The sequence below is a fragment of the Fukomys damarensis genome, unplaced genomic scaffold (assembly GCF_012274545.1).
Source record: "Fukomys damarensis isolate Sample0158 unplaced genomic scaffold, DMR_v1.0_HiC HiC_scaffold_5, whole genome shotgun sequence".
NCBI lineage: Eukaryota > Metazoa > Chordata > Mammalia > Rodentia > Bathyergidae > Fukomys > Fukomys damarensis.
In genome coordinates this window covers 68,312,926-68,334,110 of record NW_022900917.1, presented here as the reverse complement: position 1 = coordinate 68,334,110, position 21,185 = coordinate 68,312,926, and the positions used below count along the sequence as shown (strand labels likewise).

Sequence of the window (21,185 nt, the reverse complement as noted above, 5' to 3'; positions counted from 1 at the left end):
GGTTCCATAAGTACCACTCAACATGAAAGGGATTGTGATGTAGTTTCGTCAGAGCCTCTGGAAGTCAGCAGGAGCAGATGTGCGAGGCAGGTGAGAAAGCAGATGGCTGCTCCCTGCTGCTATCAGCTGCTTGTGAGGAGTCCCTGCTGCCCAAGAGCTTACTGAGGATTTGTGACACTTAGTCTGATATGAGGGAGTTTTAAACACATTTCCATCGGCTTGAACCACCAGTGTTTCGCTATTTAACATCAGTCACTGGAATTCAGAGCAGAGCCACTTGGCAGCAGCAAGACATGAATGACGGCCCTGTCATCAACGTGTTGCGGGAAAACCCACAGTCTTCTATCACATCTGGTATATCTGTGGCTCACCCCCACCCTTAAATCATCATAATCAGTTTTGCTATTTTATTAAATTTTTTTTTTGTTTTTATATAGTGTACTTTTAGTGTACCATCAGTAGTATTGTATATTCACACTGTTGTGTAAGAACTTTTACATCTTGTAAAATTGAAACTCTGGGACTTCTGAGAAGATAGTAGAGTAGTGAACAGCAGTGAACCAGCCTCTCTGAGATTTGGCTTCCAGATGCCAAAATATAGCAATGTGAGGAAGATATGGAGGGGAGCAAGGATCTGAAGCAAGATTTGAAGCCTATCGGGAGAGTGAAGAGAGAGACCTCAACACAGAAGGTGAGGGGTAGCAAGCAGCACTTTCTCCCTGAGTGTTAACTCTAACTCACTGTGTGGGAGAGGTAGTTTGAACCTGCAGACACATGGTGATTGCTGGTAACCCTAAAAGCCTCCATGGAGAGGCACACCAGTGGAATGGAGCTGTGGATGCAGTGGACTGTCGTGACTGGTGAGTTATTTGGGTTCAGATCCCCCACCCTGGGGTGATTGGCTGGTAGCCATCTTGAAGAAGGACCAACTGGGCTCAAAAATCAAAGTGGCTGGAGCTCCATCTAGCAGATCCCAGTGTCAGGATGAGGAGGCACCAAGTTCAAATCAGCAGGAGATCAAGGAGCCCAGTTCAAGGTGGCAGGAGGCACATGGAATGGTGCAGGCTAAACAAATTGGGTTCCAATCTCACAGCCAGAAACCAGCCTTAATTACAGTGGAACTAAAGGTGCAGAGTTGCTGGGATGACCCACTGCTCACTCTGCCAAAAAATCTACTGCTGGCTTGCTGAGATTAATCAAGGTGGATATGGGCACTCTGCTTGCTCATTCTATGTACCAGTGAAAGCAGAGACACACCTTGAAAAGAACATTTCATTTTTCTTTTTTTTTTCTTCTTCTTGATGTTTTGTTCTTGTTTTTATATGAGTATGAACTTTGTTTCTAGTTTTTTTGTTGTTCTGTTCTGTTCTTGTTTTTCTTTCTTCTTTTTTTTTTTCTTGTCTTCACCAGTTTCCCAAAGTTAACATACTCTTCCTTTGTCCTCCAACCTTGCTTCTAATCTCTTCCTCTTCTGTTTCTCCATTTTTCTCCCCTGATGGTAAAATTACCATAGTAGGGCATATTTACTGTATACAGTTTTCTAGTTTGTTTTAGATTTGGTAATATAAACACAAATATAATTCATATGATTAAAGGCAGCAAATTAATAATTACCACAGTTTGTCACTTTTTAGGCTGTATTTGATGCTATTGTTATTGTTGATTGTACTACAGTTAGCCAAGGTGACACAATTGTTCTAATCAGTTGTTCTTCCTGGTGTGTCAAAACTGAGATTGCCTACAGTCTGTAAATAATACAACTATAGGGTAGTGCCAGGGCTAGGCCAAATAGGCAGTAACTTCTCATCCCCTAAATTGAAGAGGTAGGATCTTGCAACAGATACCTGGAAAACATCTCTGAGAGGTAGTCATTTCCTAAGGGTTCTCAGTACTTGCAATAAGCAATTTACATACATCAACTGAGAAATTAAACTTATAAAAAAGAAAGAAAGAAAATTAGAAGACACAGAAGCAAGGGTGCACCTCCAGGCTTGCAGTTGGCCAAAGGCAACCCCAGGAAACAATGTGAAAACCATCCATCTAGACTCTCTGAAGTGATAGCAGCGGAATTAACAAAGCAGATGAATGGAGCTCTAGAAAAAAATCAAATCAGAGATAATTTCTCAAATAACTTCGGCAGTGGTGACCATAATGAAAGACATGGTTAGTGACTCTACAGCAGATACAGATTTTTTTAAAAAAGAGAGAAGCTTAGGGAAATGATGGAAACCAAGAATACCACGAATGTAGAAATAAATGGAATCCATGAAACAGATTCAGACAGATAGCCAGATTAAACATTCCACTGAAAGTATATGCAACAGAATGAGCCAATATGAGGACAGAATATCAGTTACAGAAGACAAGATTGCAGATGAAAAGAAAGTTTTCTTAAAAATAGCAAGGGACCATGAAAAATACTCCCAACAGCTGCTAGATGATGCAGAAGAGAGTAACTTAGGGTTAAGTGGACTCACTGAAAAAGCAGGAGGCACTGCAAATGACTTAATAAACCTATTCACAGAAGTGATGGTAGAAAACTTCCCATGAAGGGAAAACAAATTTGACATACACATAAATGAGGCAGATAGTACTCCAATTAGCCACCATCAAAAAAATTTACAACAAGGAATATAATAGTTAAGATTCTATGAATTCAAGAGAGGAACAGAATATTAAAAGCTGTTAGAGAAAAGAAACAAATCCCCTATAAAGGAAGGCCCATCAGAATCACAGGAGACTTTTCAACACAAACCCTCAAGTGGGGCTTTGAGTGAAGTATTTCAAGCCCTCAAAGAAAACAACTGTGAGCCCAGATTGATGTACCCTGCAAAACTGTCTTTTAGAATTGGTGGAGAAATAAAATACTTCCATGGCAAAGAATACCTGAATAAATTCATGACCACCAAACCAGCACTCCAGAATGTTCTGAAGGACATTCTAAAAAGAGATAACAAGGACTAAAACTCCATGAACCCCAAGAGAATGAATCCACCAGGCAAGGCAAAATTAAACAGTAGGGAACCAAAAGGGAACCAAGAAAATAACATAGCAAGGATAAGTCTATATATACCAGTTATAACCATCAGTGTAAAATGATCTTAATCCAACAATTAAAAGAAACGATTGGTAGAATGGATCAAGAAGCAAGATCTAGTGATATGCTGTATACATGAAACACATTTATTTAAAAAAGAATTCATAAACTGAAAGTCAAAGGATGGGAAACAGTACTGTATGTGATGAGAACCTAAAAGAAAGCAGGGATAGCTATTTTGTTTGCAGACAAAGTGGATTTCTAGCCAAGACTGATAAATAAGAGAGATAAAGAAGGTCATTAAATCCTTGTTAAAGGGAACAATCCAAGAGGAAGAGATAACAATCATAAATAATACATCAAATACAAGCTTATCCAATTATATAAGACAAATATTAACAGACATGAAAAATCAAGCACTAGTACAAGTGTAATGGGAGACCTTAATACCTGCTGTCAATTTTAGACAGATCAACTAGCCCCTCCCCAGAAAATCAGAACTGAACCAAACTTTTAATGAGTGACTTAGTAGATGTCTGCAGTGTTCCATCCCACAGCATTAGAATACACATTCTTGTCAGCTGCTCAAGGGATGTTCCCATTCCCCGAAATAGACCATCATACTAGCTGATAGAGCAGGCTTAAGTAGATGTAAAGGAATTGAAATCATCTCATGCATATTATTAGACCATAGTGCAATGAAATTGGAAATTAATGGCAAAAGAAACCACAAAATCTTCATAACCACATAGAAATTTAAATAATACCTTCCTGAACAAAAAATGGGTCACAGATGAAACTACAGAATAAATGAGACAATTCCTACAATTAAACAGTAATGCCAATACAACATATTAGGACTTATGGGACACAGTGAAATCATTCCTATGAGGGAAATTTAGAGTGGTGGATTCTCATATAAGAAAAACAGAGTGAGCTCAAATAAACAACCTAATGTTGAACCTTAAGCTTCTAGAAAAAGAAAAGTCAAGCTCAAAGCTCATACAAGGGAGGAAATTTAAAACATCAGAACAGAAATAAATGCAATTGAGATTTAAGAAAACAATACAAAGAATCAATGAATTGAAGAGGTGGTTCTTTGAAAGATTAAATAAAATCAACAAGTCCTTAGCCAACCTTATCCAAAAAAAAAAGGAAACAGAAGGCTCAAATCCATGCAACTAGGAATGAAAATGGTGAAATCACAACAGATACTGCAGAAACCCAGAAGATCATCAATACCTACTTTGAGAACTTGTATTCTAGTACGATGGAAAACACAGAAATGGACAGATTCCTAGATACATTTGAATTACCAAGGCTGAATCAAAAAGATAAAATTCTATGTAACCCAGTATCAGTCAACAAAACTGAAGATGTAATTAAAATCCTCCTAAGAAAAGCCCAGGTCCTGACAGAGTCACTGTTAAATTCTTCAAGAGTTCTGAGAAGACATGATGCTGCTATTTCTCAAACTCTTTTAATAAAAGTGAAAGGGAAGCAATATATCCATATTCTTTGCTGGAAGCAAGCATTACCCTGATACCCAAACCACATAAAGATCCAACCAAAAAAAAAGCCATTCTCCCTAATGAACATAGATGCAAAAATCCTCAAGAAAATACTGGCCAACACAATGCAGCAAATCATCTAAAAATTTATACACTGTGACCAAGTAGGATTCATCCCAGGGATGCAGGGATGGTTCAACATATGCAAATCAGCCAATGTAATACACTAGATTAACAGACAAAAACTATATGAGCCTCTCAACAGATGCAGAAAAAGTGTTTGACAAGGTCCAACATCCATTCATGATAAAATCCCTATAGAAAATTGGAATAGACGGTCTTGATCTCAATCTGATAAAAGCCATCTATGACAAACCAACAGCCAACATCAACTAAGTGAATGAAAACCAAAAGCTTTCCCTCTGAGGCACAAGACAAGGGTGTCCACTGTAACTACTACTATTCAATATAATTCTGGAAACATTAGCCAGAGCAATTAGACAAGAGAAAGAAAAGGAATAAGGATAGGGGAGGAAGAAGTTAAATTACCATTATTTGTGGATGACAAGATCCTCCACATAGAAGACCCCAAAAACTCCATGAGAAGTCTTCTAGAATTAATAACCAAATTCAGTAGCATAGCTGGTTACAAAGTCAACACTCAAAACTCAATAGCATTTCTGTACTCAGATAACAAACTCACCAAGAGAAACATTAGGGAAACACCTTTCACAGTAACATCTAAAAAAATGAAATATTTAAGAATCAGTCTAACAAAAGAAGCAAAAGACCTTACATTGAAAAATTAGAGTATTCTGAACAAAGAGATCAATGAGGATATCAGATAATGGAAAGTTATCCCTTGCTCTTGGGTAGGAAAAACCAATATAGTGAAAAAGGGCTTACTTGCAGAATTGTTGCACAGATTTAATGCCATTCTGATGAAAACACCAACCACATATCTCACAGAACTGGAGAAAACGGCCCTAAAATTCGCTTGGAACCAGAAGAGAAGATGGAGAATAGCAAAAGCTGTTCTGGGCAACAAGAGCAAGGCAGAGGGCATCGCAATCTCTGACCTGAAATTATACTGCAAAGTTTAGATCCAGCATTGTTTCTCTGGTATGAGAAACTGAAAGAGTAAATAAGGACCAAAGTGTATGACAGATCATGGGAAATGTTTAAATGGGAAAGGGAGCAAGCTGGGGAAAGGGGAAAGGAAAGAAGGGACAAGAAAATAGAAGGAAAGGAAGCTTTTGTAAATAAGGAGGGGAAGAGGGGTTGAGGGGAGGGGACTGGGGAAAAAAAGAAACAAGATATTTTACATAGAGGTGCAGATACCCTGTGATGAATGCTACTGTTACGAATCCTTAGGGTGTACCAATAAACCTCTGAACTCTGTGCCCATTAAACAGCTCCTCTTCCCCCTTCCAGCTCCAGTGTGCTCTCTGACTCTGAATTTGGCCGCAGCAAATGTCTCATAGAAGCAGAACCATACACCATTTGTCCTTCTGTTGCACAATGGCCTGTACGGTCCCCGTGTTGCAGCACATGTCCGCGCACCCTTCCTTTTTAGGGCCGCGTAGTCCATTGCATACGTCAGGTTGTGTCCACCTGTTCATCTGCCGTGGGCATTCACATTGTCTCTCCCTTGTGTTACAGCCCTATATTAAAGCCCTTCCAGTGTCCCCAGCTCCCCGGATGTCTCTCCATCCCCCCACTTGACTGTTGCCCAGGCACCTCCAGGCCTGGCGTCTTCTTGCCCCTCTCCAGCCTCTGACTGCTGCCCTCACCTACTGATGGTCTTCCATACTGCAGGGCCTCCTCCTTCTTGCTACCCAGCCTCTGCCCCTCTCTCCACTGGGCACCGTACCTCCCCTCCTTGGAGGCCCTGCAGTGTGGACTTGTATATAGCCCGGCTGGGCCCTTCCCAATCTCCCTGGCCTGGTCTCACTGTTTTCTACTCACCAGACATTTTGTACCATGGGGTCCTAAACTTTATAGGCGAATCATGGGGTGTGTGGATGGTAGGTAGGATGAATGGTCCTCGTGGGGCTGAGGGAACAGAGGTGTTGTAGCTGATGCATTTCCCACACCATCCGGGACAGTCCAGAATTAAGCCACCTTTTGGGGCCAGGAAAGAAGGAAATGCACCAGACCTTGCTTCCTGAGAACCAGAATGTAGAAGACTAGCCCAAATGCAGTTTGTCTCCTCATCTGGTGGACATTTGTGGCTGCTTGGTGGTGGCTCTATTATTTAATCCACTTGCTAGAGCTGAGCCTTTTGTACTTGAAAAGTAAGAAAATTGGGTTTTCTAAATCTCACTTTCCAGCAACACAGTTATTAGTCTGCTTTCAATTGCTGGTTTGTGGGCCGAATGCAATTCAGTGCAGGTCAAAGGGCCTAACATCACCTGTTGCTTAAATCACTTCTGCCCTCAGGTTCACTCAGGCCTCTCTGATTGTGCCTCTCTTTCCACTGGAAGCCATTTAAATGCCATTGCACTCCTGTTGCTTGTTTGGCTAAGAAGGTCCTGGTTACCACTTTGCTACCTGGAAGGTCACTCTCAGCTTTGTGATGCCTGGTAATGGTCTCCTGGAATAAACCAGCATCTGCAGCTGTGAGTGTGTCTTCTCAGGCATGTGAATCCAAGCTGTTCTCACCTGCCAATGCCCTGCCAGTGCCATTTGCTGGAGACATGTCCAGTCTTCTGGAAATAGCAGCTCTTGGGCCTGCCTTGGCAGACAGACTGGCTTCCTGCTCTGCAATGGGAATGTGTCTGCTCCTGCCCCTCCCTCTGCCTTGTGGTCAGGAGCGTTGTCTTCCCTGTCACTACTGCTGGTTGTGACTGAGAGCCTCGTAGGAGAAGTCCTGGGCCCCAGGGAGGTGCCTGCTCAATGATGCCATTTCCTGGCAAATTCTGTGCAGTATACGGGCCTGGGTGCTCAGTTTTTAGGATACCATAGCAGGCCATGCATATTCTTTGCATTTCTTCAGTCTTTTTAGGGGGATGGTAAAAATTACTTGTAAAGTACTGAATAAACTACCATCTAAAAACCCCAGATATTTTCACTTTTAAGTAGTTCTAATTCTCTTTCTAATATGAAATGAACCATTCATTGCACTTGCTGCAGGGTGATAGCCCGTGGTGGTGCTGTGCCAGCCCAGTGGTGTCCTGGGCCATCTAGGAAGAGGCAGGGTGGGCCGTGCACTTGGGCATGGTGAGTGCAAAGGAGAGGCGGAGGTGATGTGTAGGTCACTTGGGTCTGGCAAGCTGCTCTGCATAGCAGCAGCATAGACAGGCACCACGCAGAGCTCCCTGCCCGTTTTGTGATGCAAACCCCTTGCCCAGCAGGCCCACAGCCCTGCTGTCCCTGTCTTCCATTCACAGTCTGCTCAATTGTCACCTCAGTCTCAGAAGAGTCCCTATGCACTTGGCTCTGAAGACAGCTGTTGCCAGCCGCGGTGGTCTGCAGAGGTGACTGCCGGCGGTCCCATGCTGCTGGGATCTCTGGCTTGGTGCCCTGTGTGTGTGCCCGTGTGTAGCACACAGGTGCTGGGCAGTTTCCTGATGCAGCTCCAGCCTGGTTCACTGGCCACTGCCAAATTCGTTGGTGCTGTTTCTATTTAGAGTGGCCGTGGCAGTCCTGAGTTTCTAGGTGGCACTCATGGCTGCTGTGGCTGAGATGTGGGAGGAGCTGCCTCCCAGCTCTCTTTCGGCCACACTGAGCCCAGACCTACTTCACCAAAGCCTGGTCCTCTGCCTGGAAAGGCACTGTTCAGGTCAGCACCCCCTCCCCAGGCTTCTTCTGGCTGCCGCTCCCCTACAGCACTCCCTGGGAGCCCCCAGCTCTGGAGGAGCGAGAGCTGTATGCAGAGGTGACAGGACTCCCGTTGTCTCGCCAAACTAGGTTACCCCTCAGCTTTTTTGATTTTCGAATTCCTAGATGCTGAAGTTCTCTAGAAAGTGACTTTAAGAAATCTCTGTGTTTTCTCTTGAGAATACCATTTGGTAGATGCCTTGTCCCCCTTCATCCTCAGCTGAGCGATAGTTGTCATGGCAACAGACCTGCTCCTGAGAAGGCTTTTTTAATAGCATAGAAGGGGACCTGATGCTTCCTGAGATTGTTAGTCATTATCTTCTCAAAAAGATATGCTCTACATATCAGGAACATTTCATGGGCCCTGTACTGTTCTTTGGGGGAACTTTTGAGGTCCCTGTCAGCCCCAAGTCTTAAAAAGATGTGATTGTTTTGTTTTCTTTTGTGCCTGTTCTTACATGTAAGAACCATTATCTTGTTAAGAATGCCCTACAAGCTGGGCATGGTAGTGCCCGCCTGTAATCCCAGCACTCAGGAGGCTGAGCCAGGAAGATTGCTGTGAGTTCAAGACCAGTCTGGGCAGTCTGAACCTACATAGTGAAACCCTGTCTCAAAAAAAGAATGCCCTGCAGGCCCGAGGGTTTAGCTCAGTGGCACCACACTTGCCTCTCGCAAGCACAAGGTCATAAGTTCAATCCCCAGCACCAAAAAAAAAGATGCCCTGCACATAGTGGGTGCTCAGATACTTTATTTTATTTGGAATGCAGGCAGAATAGCATTGATTTAAATACACGTATCCTTAATTAGATTAGCAGTAAGATAGATTCTTTCTCTTGATGGTCTTGAATCTCAAATCAGGCAGACCTCCCAGAGCTCACAGCCTTAAGATCTTGAACTCCTGCCCACTTTTTACATCACCAGGCAGAAGGAATCCACAGCGAGGCTAACATTTGTAGAGAATCTCTCATTAACAGCTCTAGGGAGCTCGAATTTTGCTCAGTTACTAAAATGTTAGGAGTATGTGCTTTCCAATATAGGGTATTGTTCCATGTTTTCTACCTTTGTTTCCTCTGTATTTGAAAGTACCTATTGAGACTTTATTCAGGGTCTTTATGCTGGGTTGCTAGGAATTCAGAGATGGCTTGGACATAGTTGCTGTCCATGGGAAGGATACAGTCTGACGGTGGATGCAGGCCCATGGAGCAGGGACTCGGAGAGCACTCACCAGGATGCTCTAATTGTGACCCGTTTTCATGGAAATCAGGCAGGACGGAGAATATTTCAGGGATTCACATTTTTATTTTCTAGTCGCAGCAGTGTCTTCTAGTCACTGGCAAAGTCTTAGTATTTTTCTGGCCTCTAAGGACCTACCTCAAGTGTAAGATCTTATTTACCAAACAAATTACACTTTTAAGTAAAATCGAACCCCCCTTTCTTTAGAGGTACATAAAAACTATTAAGCTGGGATCATTTTTACCAGATTTAATATAATTCTAACCTAGAGCAAGGGACTGTGATTACTTCAGTTAGCTGGCACAGGAAAGAGGCTTTCAGAAATTGAGAGTAATTTTTGGGTATGCTGCTTGACCTTGAGACTTGGTTTGGGAACCATAAACCAGAATTGATGTACTACACCCTTGCATTATATGAATGAGGGGAGTGGGAGGCTGGCCCTGCCTGTGGAACAGGAGGACACTGGAGTTCCGTGCTGCTGGCTGCTCACCTGCTGGAGCTTCCTGTGGATTCAGAAATGGGCCTGCGCCCCCTAAGTGCATTCCCAGGGCTCTGAAGGGCTCTTGGCTTCATTGCAGCCACTTTTCCTCCAGCGCTTTCCATCCTGGGCTGTGCAGTAGGAATGGAGAAGAGGGACGGTGAGCAGGAAGGGTACTCGGAGAGCCCAGGGGGAGCAGGGGTTACAGGGCAGAACCCTGAACTGAGCACTCTGCAAGCTCCCACCCAGACGTGTTTATCGAGCATCTGCTGTGTCTAGTGTTTGCAGAAAGAAGGTACCCTGGTTCAGATAGGCGGGGCCCCCATCCCTGGGAAGCTGTGTTGCAGAGATGGTCAGTCACTGGTGGGGAGCAACTCCTAAAGGGTTGGAGAGAGTCTCTGTGTGAATTAACTTCATGCCTCCCCAGTAGAGGTGGTATGGGTGTCTCCTGGCTGGAACCCTGGATGCCAAATGGCGGCAGCCAGCAGTGCCATTAGTCCCTTGAGGAAGGACTGGTGTGGCTTGAGTGTGGCTGATAAAACATGGCCAGGTGGGAGGAATTTTATGTTCCCTAAATTGTGGGACTTCCCCGTCTGCCAAATATTTGTCAGTAGTGACTGCTGGCAACATGTCCCCAATAATCGAGTGGGCTGCGCCCTTGGATGCAGGTCCTGGCTTCTCTGTGAACTCTGGGAAATTACTTACCCTCTCCGTACCTACCTTATGAGTGGCACCCCCTAGAGGATCATCATGAGGCTTTCAAGCAAATGAATGCAACACTTCTTCACAGGCCTGTCACATTGCCAGCACTCAGGTAAACAGTAGCTACTCTTAACAATTTGGAAGGCAGCAAGATTGCTTCTTAAAGGGGGATAAAGCCCACATACTCTGGCATAGTCCTGGCATAGTTCAGGCACCTTAAAGAAGACAGTGCCCAGCATGACTTGGTTCTGGGTATTGGAGACTCGAGGGTTCATGTAACCCCAAGGAGGTCACCTGCAGAAGCCTGGCTGGAGGGGCAGCAGGAGGCTCCCTCTGTGGGGTGTCAGCACAGGCTCACCCTATGGAGTGGGTCCCCCAACACAAACTCCCCTGTTCTGATTTGCTGTCAGGCCCCTCTTGAATTCTGATGTGACATGAAAGCTGCCAGTCCGGGAGACAGTGCCCAGACCAAGCTACTGTGGTCCTGTCTACTTGACAGTTTTGTGTGCTAAGAAAACGACATGTGGTTTATGTATCAGGCCACCTCTGCCTTGGTGGCGTGAGGTGGCAATGAGCTGCTCAGTCCTGGCTTCAGCTCATGTGGCAGAGACAGACCACGGTGATGGGAGTCACAGAGACCCACCTCAGGAAGCTGACCAGCAGTCCCTGAGTGACACCCCAGGGGCTTTGCGCCCAGGCACCATTCCGTCAGAAGTGAAGGAAGGGTGGCATCTCTGCTGGAACGTCTAGTCTGTGTTTTGTGTTTCTGTGTTACCATTTTTGCATTGCTTTTAAATAGCAACCAAAAAAAGATGAATATTGGTCTTTGTGGCTGCGAGTACCATGTATGCCAAAATCTCATGCTTACTGGTCTGAAGCCGCCAGATGGTGGTAAGATTGTGTGTGGTTTTGTTTCCTTTGCTTTTTGAAAAGTTGTGAAGTGGGAGAGACTGAGACGTGGGAGATTGGCTGGAAGACTGTCATCTGCTAACAGCTTGCAGGATCTTCCAGCCCCCGTGTGGGCACAGTGGTGTCTTCCAAAAATGTGCCACTGACCCTACCCAGCATTTGCTAACTGCGCAGTATTCACTGTGCCGTAAACACCAGCTGGGTTGCCCATTACACATTCAGCTCTGCACAGCAGCTGAAGAAAGCAGTGTTCAGAAAAGGAAATTAACGTGCTTTTCTCTCTTTGAAGAGTTGCCATTGTGTTTGAAGGGAAGTTGTGCTTCCTTTGTCAGGGCACTTGAAGGGTTTATTTTTGAAAACCTTTTTCCCTCTCTTTTGTCCTAAAGAACCTCTTTCTGTGGCTTAAAGCACTGCTTGTGTTTCTCTTCTGTTAGTTTCCTTGACATCAGGCTGCGTTGTGAGAAGATTCTGCCTATCTGAGGGGCGCATGAGGGTGTGGGCGGTGCGGCGACATCCAGGGCCATCTCTGTGCCTGCTGCGGGGGGAGAGGATCCTGGTCCAGGGTCAGAGCAGCAGCTTGAGATACCAGCAGCGGGTGTTTCCCCTCTCCGTGCCCTTCCTGGAATTAAACCAACCTCAGGCAGCATCGAATGAGGCCTCTTCTCCCAACTGCCCATCCCTCCATGCCTGAGAATAAAAACAATGCTGATGAAGCTAAAAGAAGCCTGTTGTGTTAATTTGATGTTCTTAATATTCTGAGGCCCTGCTGTGACCTTTAATGGAAATGACAGTACCCGATAGAAAGCAGCTGCCTCACAGACCTGCAGCTGGAGGAAGCGGGAAGTCTTAGGAGTGCTCTGGGCACTGCCTTCCGGCCTGGGACACAGAGCTGCTGGTGCGTCAGCTGCCAGTGGTAGGAGGCCCCTTCCCACTCCAGGGTCACTGTGGAAGCCCATCATTTTCAATTTCAGGAGGGGACAGGTGCACTGTAAGGGCAGGGGCGGTGTGCTCACTGCACAGCATGATAATTAGACCGGGCCAGCATTTGCTGAATAATGGTTGAGGATAGGAACGCTGCCCTATCTCCTGTAGCATCTTGGATGTCAGGAAGAGGGGCCTCGGCCCAGCGTGGGGGGTCACTGGGGCTCCACCCACACAGCTCCTGGCAGGCCACGCCTCCTCCAGCCGAGGTGGATGGAGCCCTCCTGACTACTTCCCTTGCTGTGCTGATCTGGGTAGAGCTGGCCACCTCTTGCCTTTGGGGCTGAATCTTTGTTTGCTGTGCATAAGATCTGAGCTCCGTCCTTCTTACTACTGGAATTCAGGCTCACACTCTGATGCTATTAAGGAACACTTTTCCTTTCCCTTTTAAAGATTGTGTACCATCACTTAACATTGTAAAAAAAAAAGACACACACACACACACACACACACACGCACCCTGGACTGCCCAGAGACTGTGAAAGGAGGGTTCCATCTTCGTGTTGCTGCTCACTCCTGCGCGTGTACGTGTACATGCTGGTGTGTTTGAGCCGTGGTGAGTGTGGCCTTCAAGTGTCCCCAGGGTGACAGATGGTGATCTCAGCCAGGCCCCGCTTGCCGCACCAGAGCAGCATCTGAGCCACTGTGTGGAGCTTCTGTGAGGCTCTGCGGGGTGCACCTCCAAGGTGAAGTGACACCTGCCATCTCAGGACAGACCTATGAGGAGCACAGAGATCGAAGGGAAAGGCTGCAGCCTGCCAGCCCTTCCAGACAGGGCCCCAAGTGGCCCCGGATGTTCCCTGCTGGACCCGAGCCCTGGATTTGGAGGGAGCTCCCCTTTATATTCATGGCTGGAGGAAGCTTGCAGTGCAGCTCCGGTGCTGTGCAACATAGAAATGAGCAGCCAGGGGAGATTCAGGGCCAGGACACCTTTAGAAGCTGTGCAGCTGTCTGTCTCGGTGGGGTTGGGGCAGAAGGCCTGAGGCTCTCTGCAGGCTGGCGGCCAGGAACCTCTCAGCATTGAGGTCTTGTAGGTGCATGGCTGTTGGTGTGTGTGAACGGAGCCTTCCCAGCAGGTGCTACAGACTGCTTTCCCGGCCTTTGCTCTCCTAATGTGTAGAAAGAAAAAATGAGTCTCGCTTTCATGGAAACCAGCCCTTGTACTGTTAGTCTGCCTCCTGTGCACAGATTTGCCATTCTCTGGAAGGGTGGCACAGTATGCAGGAGGAGGGCAATGACTACGTAGGGCTGATGTATCTCAGTGGATGTAGCATGGCCTCTGCCCTCCCAGAGGACTCATCTGATCGCTGCTGCACCAGAGCTCTGCTCAGTTACCCTGCGGATGTAGCCAGTCCTCCCTGTTTCCCAGTAGGACACGCCAGCCTCTCCCTGTGGTAGCTCATGGCTGGTGGCTTCTTCCACCTGGCATGGAGACTTAACCAAGACTAATAGCTCGCCAGCTGGCAGTGCTAGTTTTATGACTGGCATTAAATAACTTAATTATAAGGTGCCACCAGTCTTTGGAATGAGTATAAAAATCTACAAAGTAAATGAGATGCTTAGAAAGACAGGATAAGAACAAGTTGTTTTACAGCAAAAAGGTGCCATCAAATTACATACGGATGAAGCTGTGATTAAAAAAAACTGGGGAAAATGAAGCTGGTGAATGAAGTTGGGTGGTAAGAGTGCTTGCCTAGTATTGAGTAAAGCCCAAGGTTTTATTATTGCTGCATCATTAAAAACCATTATGGACAAAAAATAGTAAAAAACGGAGGGCACTCACTTTGTTTTGCAAGAAGTCCTAACAGGAACTCACAGACAGCTGCGCAGGCAGGCGGAACCCCGTGGGCGGGGGTGGGGGGAGGGGCTCTTGGTGCCCCTGCAGAGACCTTCAAAAGCACATGGGCCGCGTCTCCCTGACAGGGGCCAAGCCGCCCACTGCTGGAGGTCGCTTTTTCCCGTTTTCCTCCTGTGGGCTGTGGGCTCTGGGTCCCATAGCGGCCCTTCCTTCTCCACTCGGGTCGAAGGAGGTAGGGCCTTGCACACTCAATTCTGCATTGCATGGGCTCCCTTGGTCCTCCCTTGAGTATCGCCAGTATTTTGCTGGTGAACACAGCTGCTTCCTGTTGAATTAAAGAGTCTCCAGCCCAACTTCGTGGGGATGTCAGTTGTGTGTTTTTAAATTCACGTGTCTGTAATGGCAGGTGGGATATTTTTCTCCTTACAGGAGCATGTGTTTGCCATTACCTCCGTGCTTAGAGGGGGAGGCAGAGACCTCAGGAGCTCTCATTGCTCTGGAGATGTGTGTCTGAAGGGTCAGCTGTCTAGTTAGGCATGGCGCACATGGTGTCCGAGGCCCAGCAGAGCCAGTGGCCCTTGTGGGAAGAGGACATGTGCTCCCCAGACCGGTGCTTCCGGCAGGGGTCACTAGCAGTGTCTGAAGCCGTTTCTGGTGGGTGTCCAGCATCTAGTGTAGGGACCAGGGATGCAGTGACATTCTCCAGTACCTAGGACATGGAACGACCATTCCTGTGCAAATGTCCACAGATCTGAGGCTGTGAGCCCTGCCTGCATAGACCACCTGGCCGAGCCCCTTGCAGAGCTCTGAAGCGCTCTCCTGCCGCACTCACTTCCCGGAGGGACAGCCAAGGCATACAGTGACTGACTGTGTTCGAAGTCCTGATCTGCCTACCCAGCCCTCAGCCTGACCCTGCCGCTTCAGTCCTTGCTCACCACCTGCCCGCCCTGTAGGCTGGAGGCCGCTGCCCATTGCCCTGCTGGGAGGGAGCTGACCTGGTGTATGGATAGTGCCCACCGATGGATTCCACAGCCTTGACTCTCTCTGCAGAGCTCCACAAGTGGCATTCGGAAAGGTCTAGCCTTGTGGGACTTAGGGGAGGAAGGACAGTGGCTTGGTGGCCTTTGCTCTCTTTACTCCTCACTCTCCAAAAACTGTGCATTGAGCAACTTGTGTTCTGTTTGTGAGGTTAACGTGCCCTTTGTCCTCCGCTGCGAATGTCCCTGGGTAGAGTCCTGTGTATCAGGCAAAGCAGAGTGTGGCTCCTGATTGATCCTGACCAGCCTTGTGACTCTCACAGGCTGGCAGCCCTCCTGAGCTTCGGTGCCTGAAGAACATTCCTGTGCAGCTGTTCAGGTGTCCCAGGCCGCTGGGAGCCTGCAGGGCTGAGCCCTCTTCCCTGCCTTTGGCATCATGTTAGTCCTTGCTGAGTGTGGGTACTCATTGTGGGTTGCCTTGTGTCTCCCCAGAAGATGAGTCTCCAGGCCCTGGAAGTACAGTTGTTTGGGCTCAGGTGCTGCAGGTGTAGTGAAGTTAAAGCAGATTTCTAGAATGGGTCTTAACACAGTAACACTGCTATTATTTTTCTTTGCTAGCTTTCTTCTTTTAGAACTGGGAATTGGACCCATTGTCTTTGCACTGAGCTACATTCTCAGCCTTTTATTTTATCTCTTTCTAATTTCACGACAGTCTCTTGCTAAGTCACTAAGTTCCCCAGATTGGGCTCAGATTTGTAATTCTCTCGCCTCAGCCTCCCACATTGTGGGGATGACAGGCATGCACAGCCATGCCTGCCTAATACTGGTATCTTCATAAGAAAGAGGAGATTTGGCCACTGGCATACACTTCTCATACATCTCACGGGAAGACACAGGACACGGGCCAAACACAGCGGGGCGGCCATGTGAGCATGGAGTAGAGCAGCATGTTGTAGCTACAAGCTGAGGTGTTGCAGGGCACCAGGGGCTCCGAGGGAGGTACCCCTGCCCCGCCCTGCCCCCCATGCTGCTGGGAGCCTCCAGAACTGTGGAGAACTCATTGTGGTGATTTCCAGCCAGCAGCCTGGTGCTCTTGGTTTCACAGCCCCAGGAAATGAACAGGATTCTTTGTGAGTGCTGCGGGTGTGTACCGGTCTGCCTGTGCCATGTGCACGCTCCCTCCACCTGCCGCAGACCGGTTCTTGCTCGTTTCCACTGAGTATCACCTTCCGGATCATCCCGTTCACATCAGTGACTGTTCTGTGCTTGTTATAAAAACCTTTGCTTATTGTGGGGGAAAAGTCTGGCATATGCCACATGGAAGGGAGTTCAGATGTGTGTCCCTAAGCAGCAGGATCGGGGCTCAGGCTCTCTGTCGTCTATGAGCCCCCTGGAAGGCCATAACCCCACCGCCATGAGGCCGGCGCACCGTGGTGCCATAGCCCGAGTCCTTGCTCATACCCTGTGGGTCCCTTTGATGTGACTCTTCAGAGCGGGGAAACTCTCCTAGCAGGCTTCTCTCTTTGCCAACCCCATGTAGTTGCTGCCAGAGGGATGAGACAGTGTCTGAGGGTGACTGGACACATTCAGCCTGGGGGCCTCCACCTGCTCCTTACTCACCACTCTGGGCAGGCAGAGCAGTTCACCTGTGCATGTTACCTCACACGTCCCTTCGCAAAGGCCTGTACACACATGGTGCAGCCAAGGATCTTGAGACAGGGGCGTCATCTGGGGTGAGTCCAGTATGGCCACAGGCTTCAGTGAGAGGGAGGTGTGGGAATCAGAGTCAGAGAAGACAGTGGGACAGAAGCAGAGGTCAGGAGAGAGACCCAAGTGGAGGGAAGATGAAGCTCTGGTACAGGAAAGGCACATGAGGCCAGGAATGCAGGCATCTTCTGGGTCAGGCATGAGAGGTGCAAGAAACAGATTCACCCTGGAGCCTCTGGAAGGCACTGAGTTTTGCCCAGTGAAACCCCATTTTGGACTTCGGACTTCTAGAACTGCCAGATAATAAATAAGTGTTGCTTTAGGGCACTACGTCTGTGGTAATTTGTTACAGCAGCAATAGGAGACTAATACACCATCATTTCCCTAGGCCGGCCTTAAATCTGTAGAGACCTTTTCCAAGATTAAGCATCTTGTATTTGTTTTGAACCTTCGTTTTATAGTTTATCCATAGAAGGCACACAAGTATTTATGGAATAAAGAAAAGACAAACTAATTCCTGATCTGGCCTGCAGTGGTGCCAGCCTGGTGATTTTTCAGAATGGAAATGTTGATTTCTTCATTCACTGTCAGTGCTGGGTGCTGAGAACTCAGAAATGAGAAAGATCTTTTCCTGACTCAGTCTGCGAAGCACCTCACCCGCCCCTTTGGTTCCGTATTTTCTGTCCAGTTGGAGTTCTTCCTGATGTCCCCTCTGTCTTCTTTACAGCTCCAGCCAGTTTCCTCTGATTTAAAGCTGCTGAGTTTTGTTAAATTCCAGCAGGGGTCAGGGAGCACATAAGCTGTGGTTAAGTACTTACACAGCTGGACCTATTTTTGGGGTGCCCCTGTTGCTGAGACCAGTGAAGATCCCAGTGCTGGGTCCTGGGGCCCACAGCGGATGCCACCTGCCTCCTGCCCCATGCCAGGTGGATGGAGACACTGCTGTTTGGAGTGTTATTTCCTCTCCTCATAGAGCTTCCAGCCCTGCACAGGCATTGTGTTGTGAACTGCTCGACAGGCCCCATAGTGCAGCCGTTTCCCAGAGGCCCTGGGCTTTCCACAGGATAAAATAAATCTATGGAGGGTCTCTGGGAAGGAACTGAAACAATAGGGCAGAGAGATGGCGTGGGGAGACTGGCCTCTGAGGTGACCTCTTCCGTGCCTTAATCTGTCTCGAGGAAATGAGGTGTGGGTTGTCCTTGAGTACCCCATCTCTGCACTATCCCCAGCTTGCTAGGATGCTCTCAGTGTCGAGCTAACAGTCAGGCAGCTCTGACTCAGGAACTGAAGTGGATAACTGACTGGAAAGGCCCTGGCACCACACTCGCGTGCAGCTGCGTAAGTGTGGGGTGCCGTTTGTCCTCAGCTCTGGTGTCTGCCCCTGCCCGTCTCCTCTCTGTATGAGTGTCGTGTAGCTGAGTGGACCGACAGCATCGGCCCAGGTGGTGCAGCCCGTTGAGTTTCACTTCTCAGCCACATCACTTTGGACAAACTTTGAAGTACTTTCCGTCTTTCACGTGGGCACGAAAAAGTGCCAGTGCGACTGGCAGTGTTGTGAGGGTCAAATGCACCACTCTGTGCAGGGTCCTTGGGCCAGCACCAAGCCTCCCTCTAGAGGGTGCAGCTGTGTGGCTGCCCACATTGTTCTCCAGTGTTGTTTAAGTGACGGCATTGGTTTAACCAGCTTCCTGTAGTGGGACTTGGTTTCCAGGCGTTGGTGTTGCAAACAACATTTCAGTGACTGCCCTCATAGGTAAGGATTCTCTCATCCTCAGTTCTTTCCTTGGGTTACCTTTCCAGGATTAGAGCTGCTGCGGGGGGCATGCATAGTGTCAGGGCATTTCTTGATGGATCGGCCAGGTTTTCTTTCTTCCAGGACAGCATTAGGCTACCCTTCCCAGAGATGGATGAGTGTGCTGGTTTCTGGAGTGGCCTGGTGGTTAACTTTCTCACGTGGAGGCCTGGAAAGGGTAGGAGATACTTCCCTGGGATAAAGTGTCTCTGCTTGCAATTAGTAAAAGCTCGGAGGAGCCAGAACGAGCCCAGGTGAGCACCACACTCTCCGTGGGCTCCCTGGCAGGTGGAGATAGTGAGGTGGGCTCAGTGCTGTATCCCTTGTCCCTCAGGCCCAGGTACCAGGAAGCAAAGGGTAGGTAGCATTTTAAAGACTTTGGGCCACTTCAGAGGGAGCCTCAGGTGAAGGTTACTTCCTGGTCAGGTTCTCATACAGCAGAAATTCTCATCAAGGGGTGCTTTTTTCCCTGGGAACATTTGGTAGTATCCAGAGACCCAGTTTATAGGCAGCACAAATCTGAGAGGTACAGTGTGTGGGGGCTCCTACGGGCCTCTGGTGGATGGAGCCCAAGGTGCTGCTAAGCAGTTAAAGGTGCTTCAGCCCTGCAGCAAAGGGCAGTGGTGTTCAGGTTGGGAAGCCTTCTGTGGGGGAAATGAAACAGAAGGAGTGCCCTGGGAAAAGTGCCTCTTTGCAGACTAAAATACAAAAATGTTAAAATTTAATCTGTGTCACCATTGTTACTACTATTCCATTGTGGAAACCTATTAATTTTGCAGGATAAAATAGAAAACAGGTAGAACTGAAACAACACATTAGCACTTCTAGAAGAGAGGTCAGATAGAACCCATATGAATATTTTGTGTACTAATAAGAGGGAAGTGTTTTTCTGTTGACTTGGTTAAACCTGCTGTAAATTCCCGTGGTTTCCCTTGAAGGCCTTGTCTGTTAAAAAATAGTGCTGTATTTGATGCTTCCTCCCACTTTTACAAGTGCCTGTGTGTTTCTAAGATTGATAACTGCCTCCGAGGGTTTGGTATATACAGTTACCCTCCGAGGTCATCATTGGTGCCCCTCAGGTGTTGTTTCAAAGAGGGGAAAGGAATACAAGCACCTCAGAAATAATCCTGGAGAAGGGTGTGCCTGGAGGGAAAGTATGGCAAGAAAAAGCAAACTGTGCTGCAGCTGCCTTCCCCATCTGCTGAGCTGGAAGACCTCTGCCGCCCATGTTCTCCAAGGCCACTTAGAAAATGCTGAGTCGCTGAGTTTCTGCTTAGCCTTGCTTTTCTCAGAGTGACTGGCATGTTAGGGCCTGTGTCTTGGAGTGATTAGAGGGAGTGCCTCCATAGCCATCTAAGTAACATTGAGGGTTACTTGGCCAGAAATGGGGTTCAAGGAAATCTATAGCTTCTCCCTGAATGTCAGGTCCTGATCGATTATCTCTTCTATGAGCAGTGTGTTTTTAAAGTAAAGGTCCCATTAATGAATGGATTGTAAGGTTGATTCTGAATCACAAAAATATCAGAAAAGGAAATACCAGAGTATCATCTAGTAAGAGCGCTGTGTAAACATGTCACTATACATTCCTTTATTTACATGCGTGTTCTTGTCTGTGCACACATGTGTGATGTGAAGTTTGGAAGGCAATGGCTTAGGTTTTACAGTGTGGTGAGACCTGGCTTGCTTTAAAAATCCTCCGGCGATCTCAGGGACTCCTGCTCGTCCCCCTTCTCAACTTTGCTTCTGTTGATTTTCCAGGCGGTACCAGGGAGATCGGATCGGCTCTCACCAGGATGTGCATGAGGCACAGAAGCATAGAAGCCAAGCTGAGGCAGTTTTCGAGGTGAGGAGTGTGTTCTGCCCTGATGCATTTCAGGTTGGAGAAGCTGTGACCTAAGCCACGCCTCACGTCTCCCCATAGCACGTGACTCCCACAGCCCGCACGTCCCCCGACTTCCCATTCCCTGAGTGTGCATGTGTCCAGCCTCTGTTTCTCGTCGGGCCTGGGCTAGGCAGTGCCGGTGGTGAGCCCTGGCCCGTGTGCTGCTGCAGGCTGTTGCTGTCACTGGCCTCGGCAGGGGGCTGCGTGGAGGACCGCTGGCCAGTTCCCTCCTGCCGGAGCCTGTACTGTCGCGTGTCTCTGGGCTTGGCATGGGTCTCTGCTTGCAGTCCCTGAACTGAGGGGTCAGTGCATCCTGCTGAGGCGAGTGGGGGCCCCCACTGCTCCGAGGAGCCTCT

General features: G+C 47.8%; 1 protein-coding gene across 1 annotated transcript in view; it reads left to right on the top strand.

Moving 5' to 3' along the window:
* The window catches only part of Mtss1 (MTSS I-BAR domain containing 1), a 141,860-nt gene that overhangs the window by 90,987 nt on the left and 29,688 nt on the right, over positions 1 to 21,185 (top strand). The window contains exon 5 of the mRNA XM_033759247.1: positions 20,706 to 20,790. Coding sequence (XP_033615138.1) covers positions 20,706 to 20,790 — 85 coding nt within the window. The remainder of the gene's footprint in view (positions 1 to 20,705; positions 20,791 to 21,185) is intronic.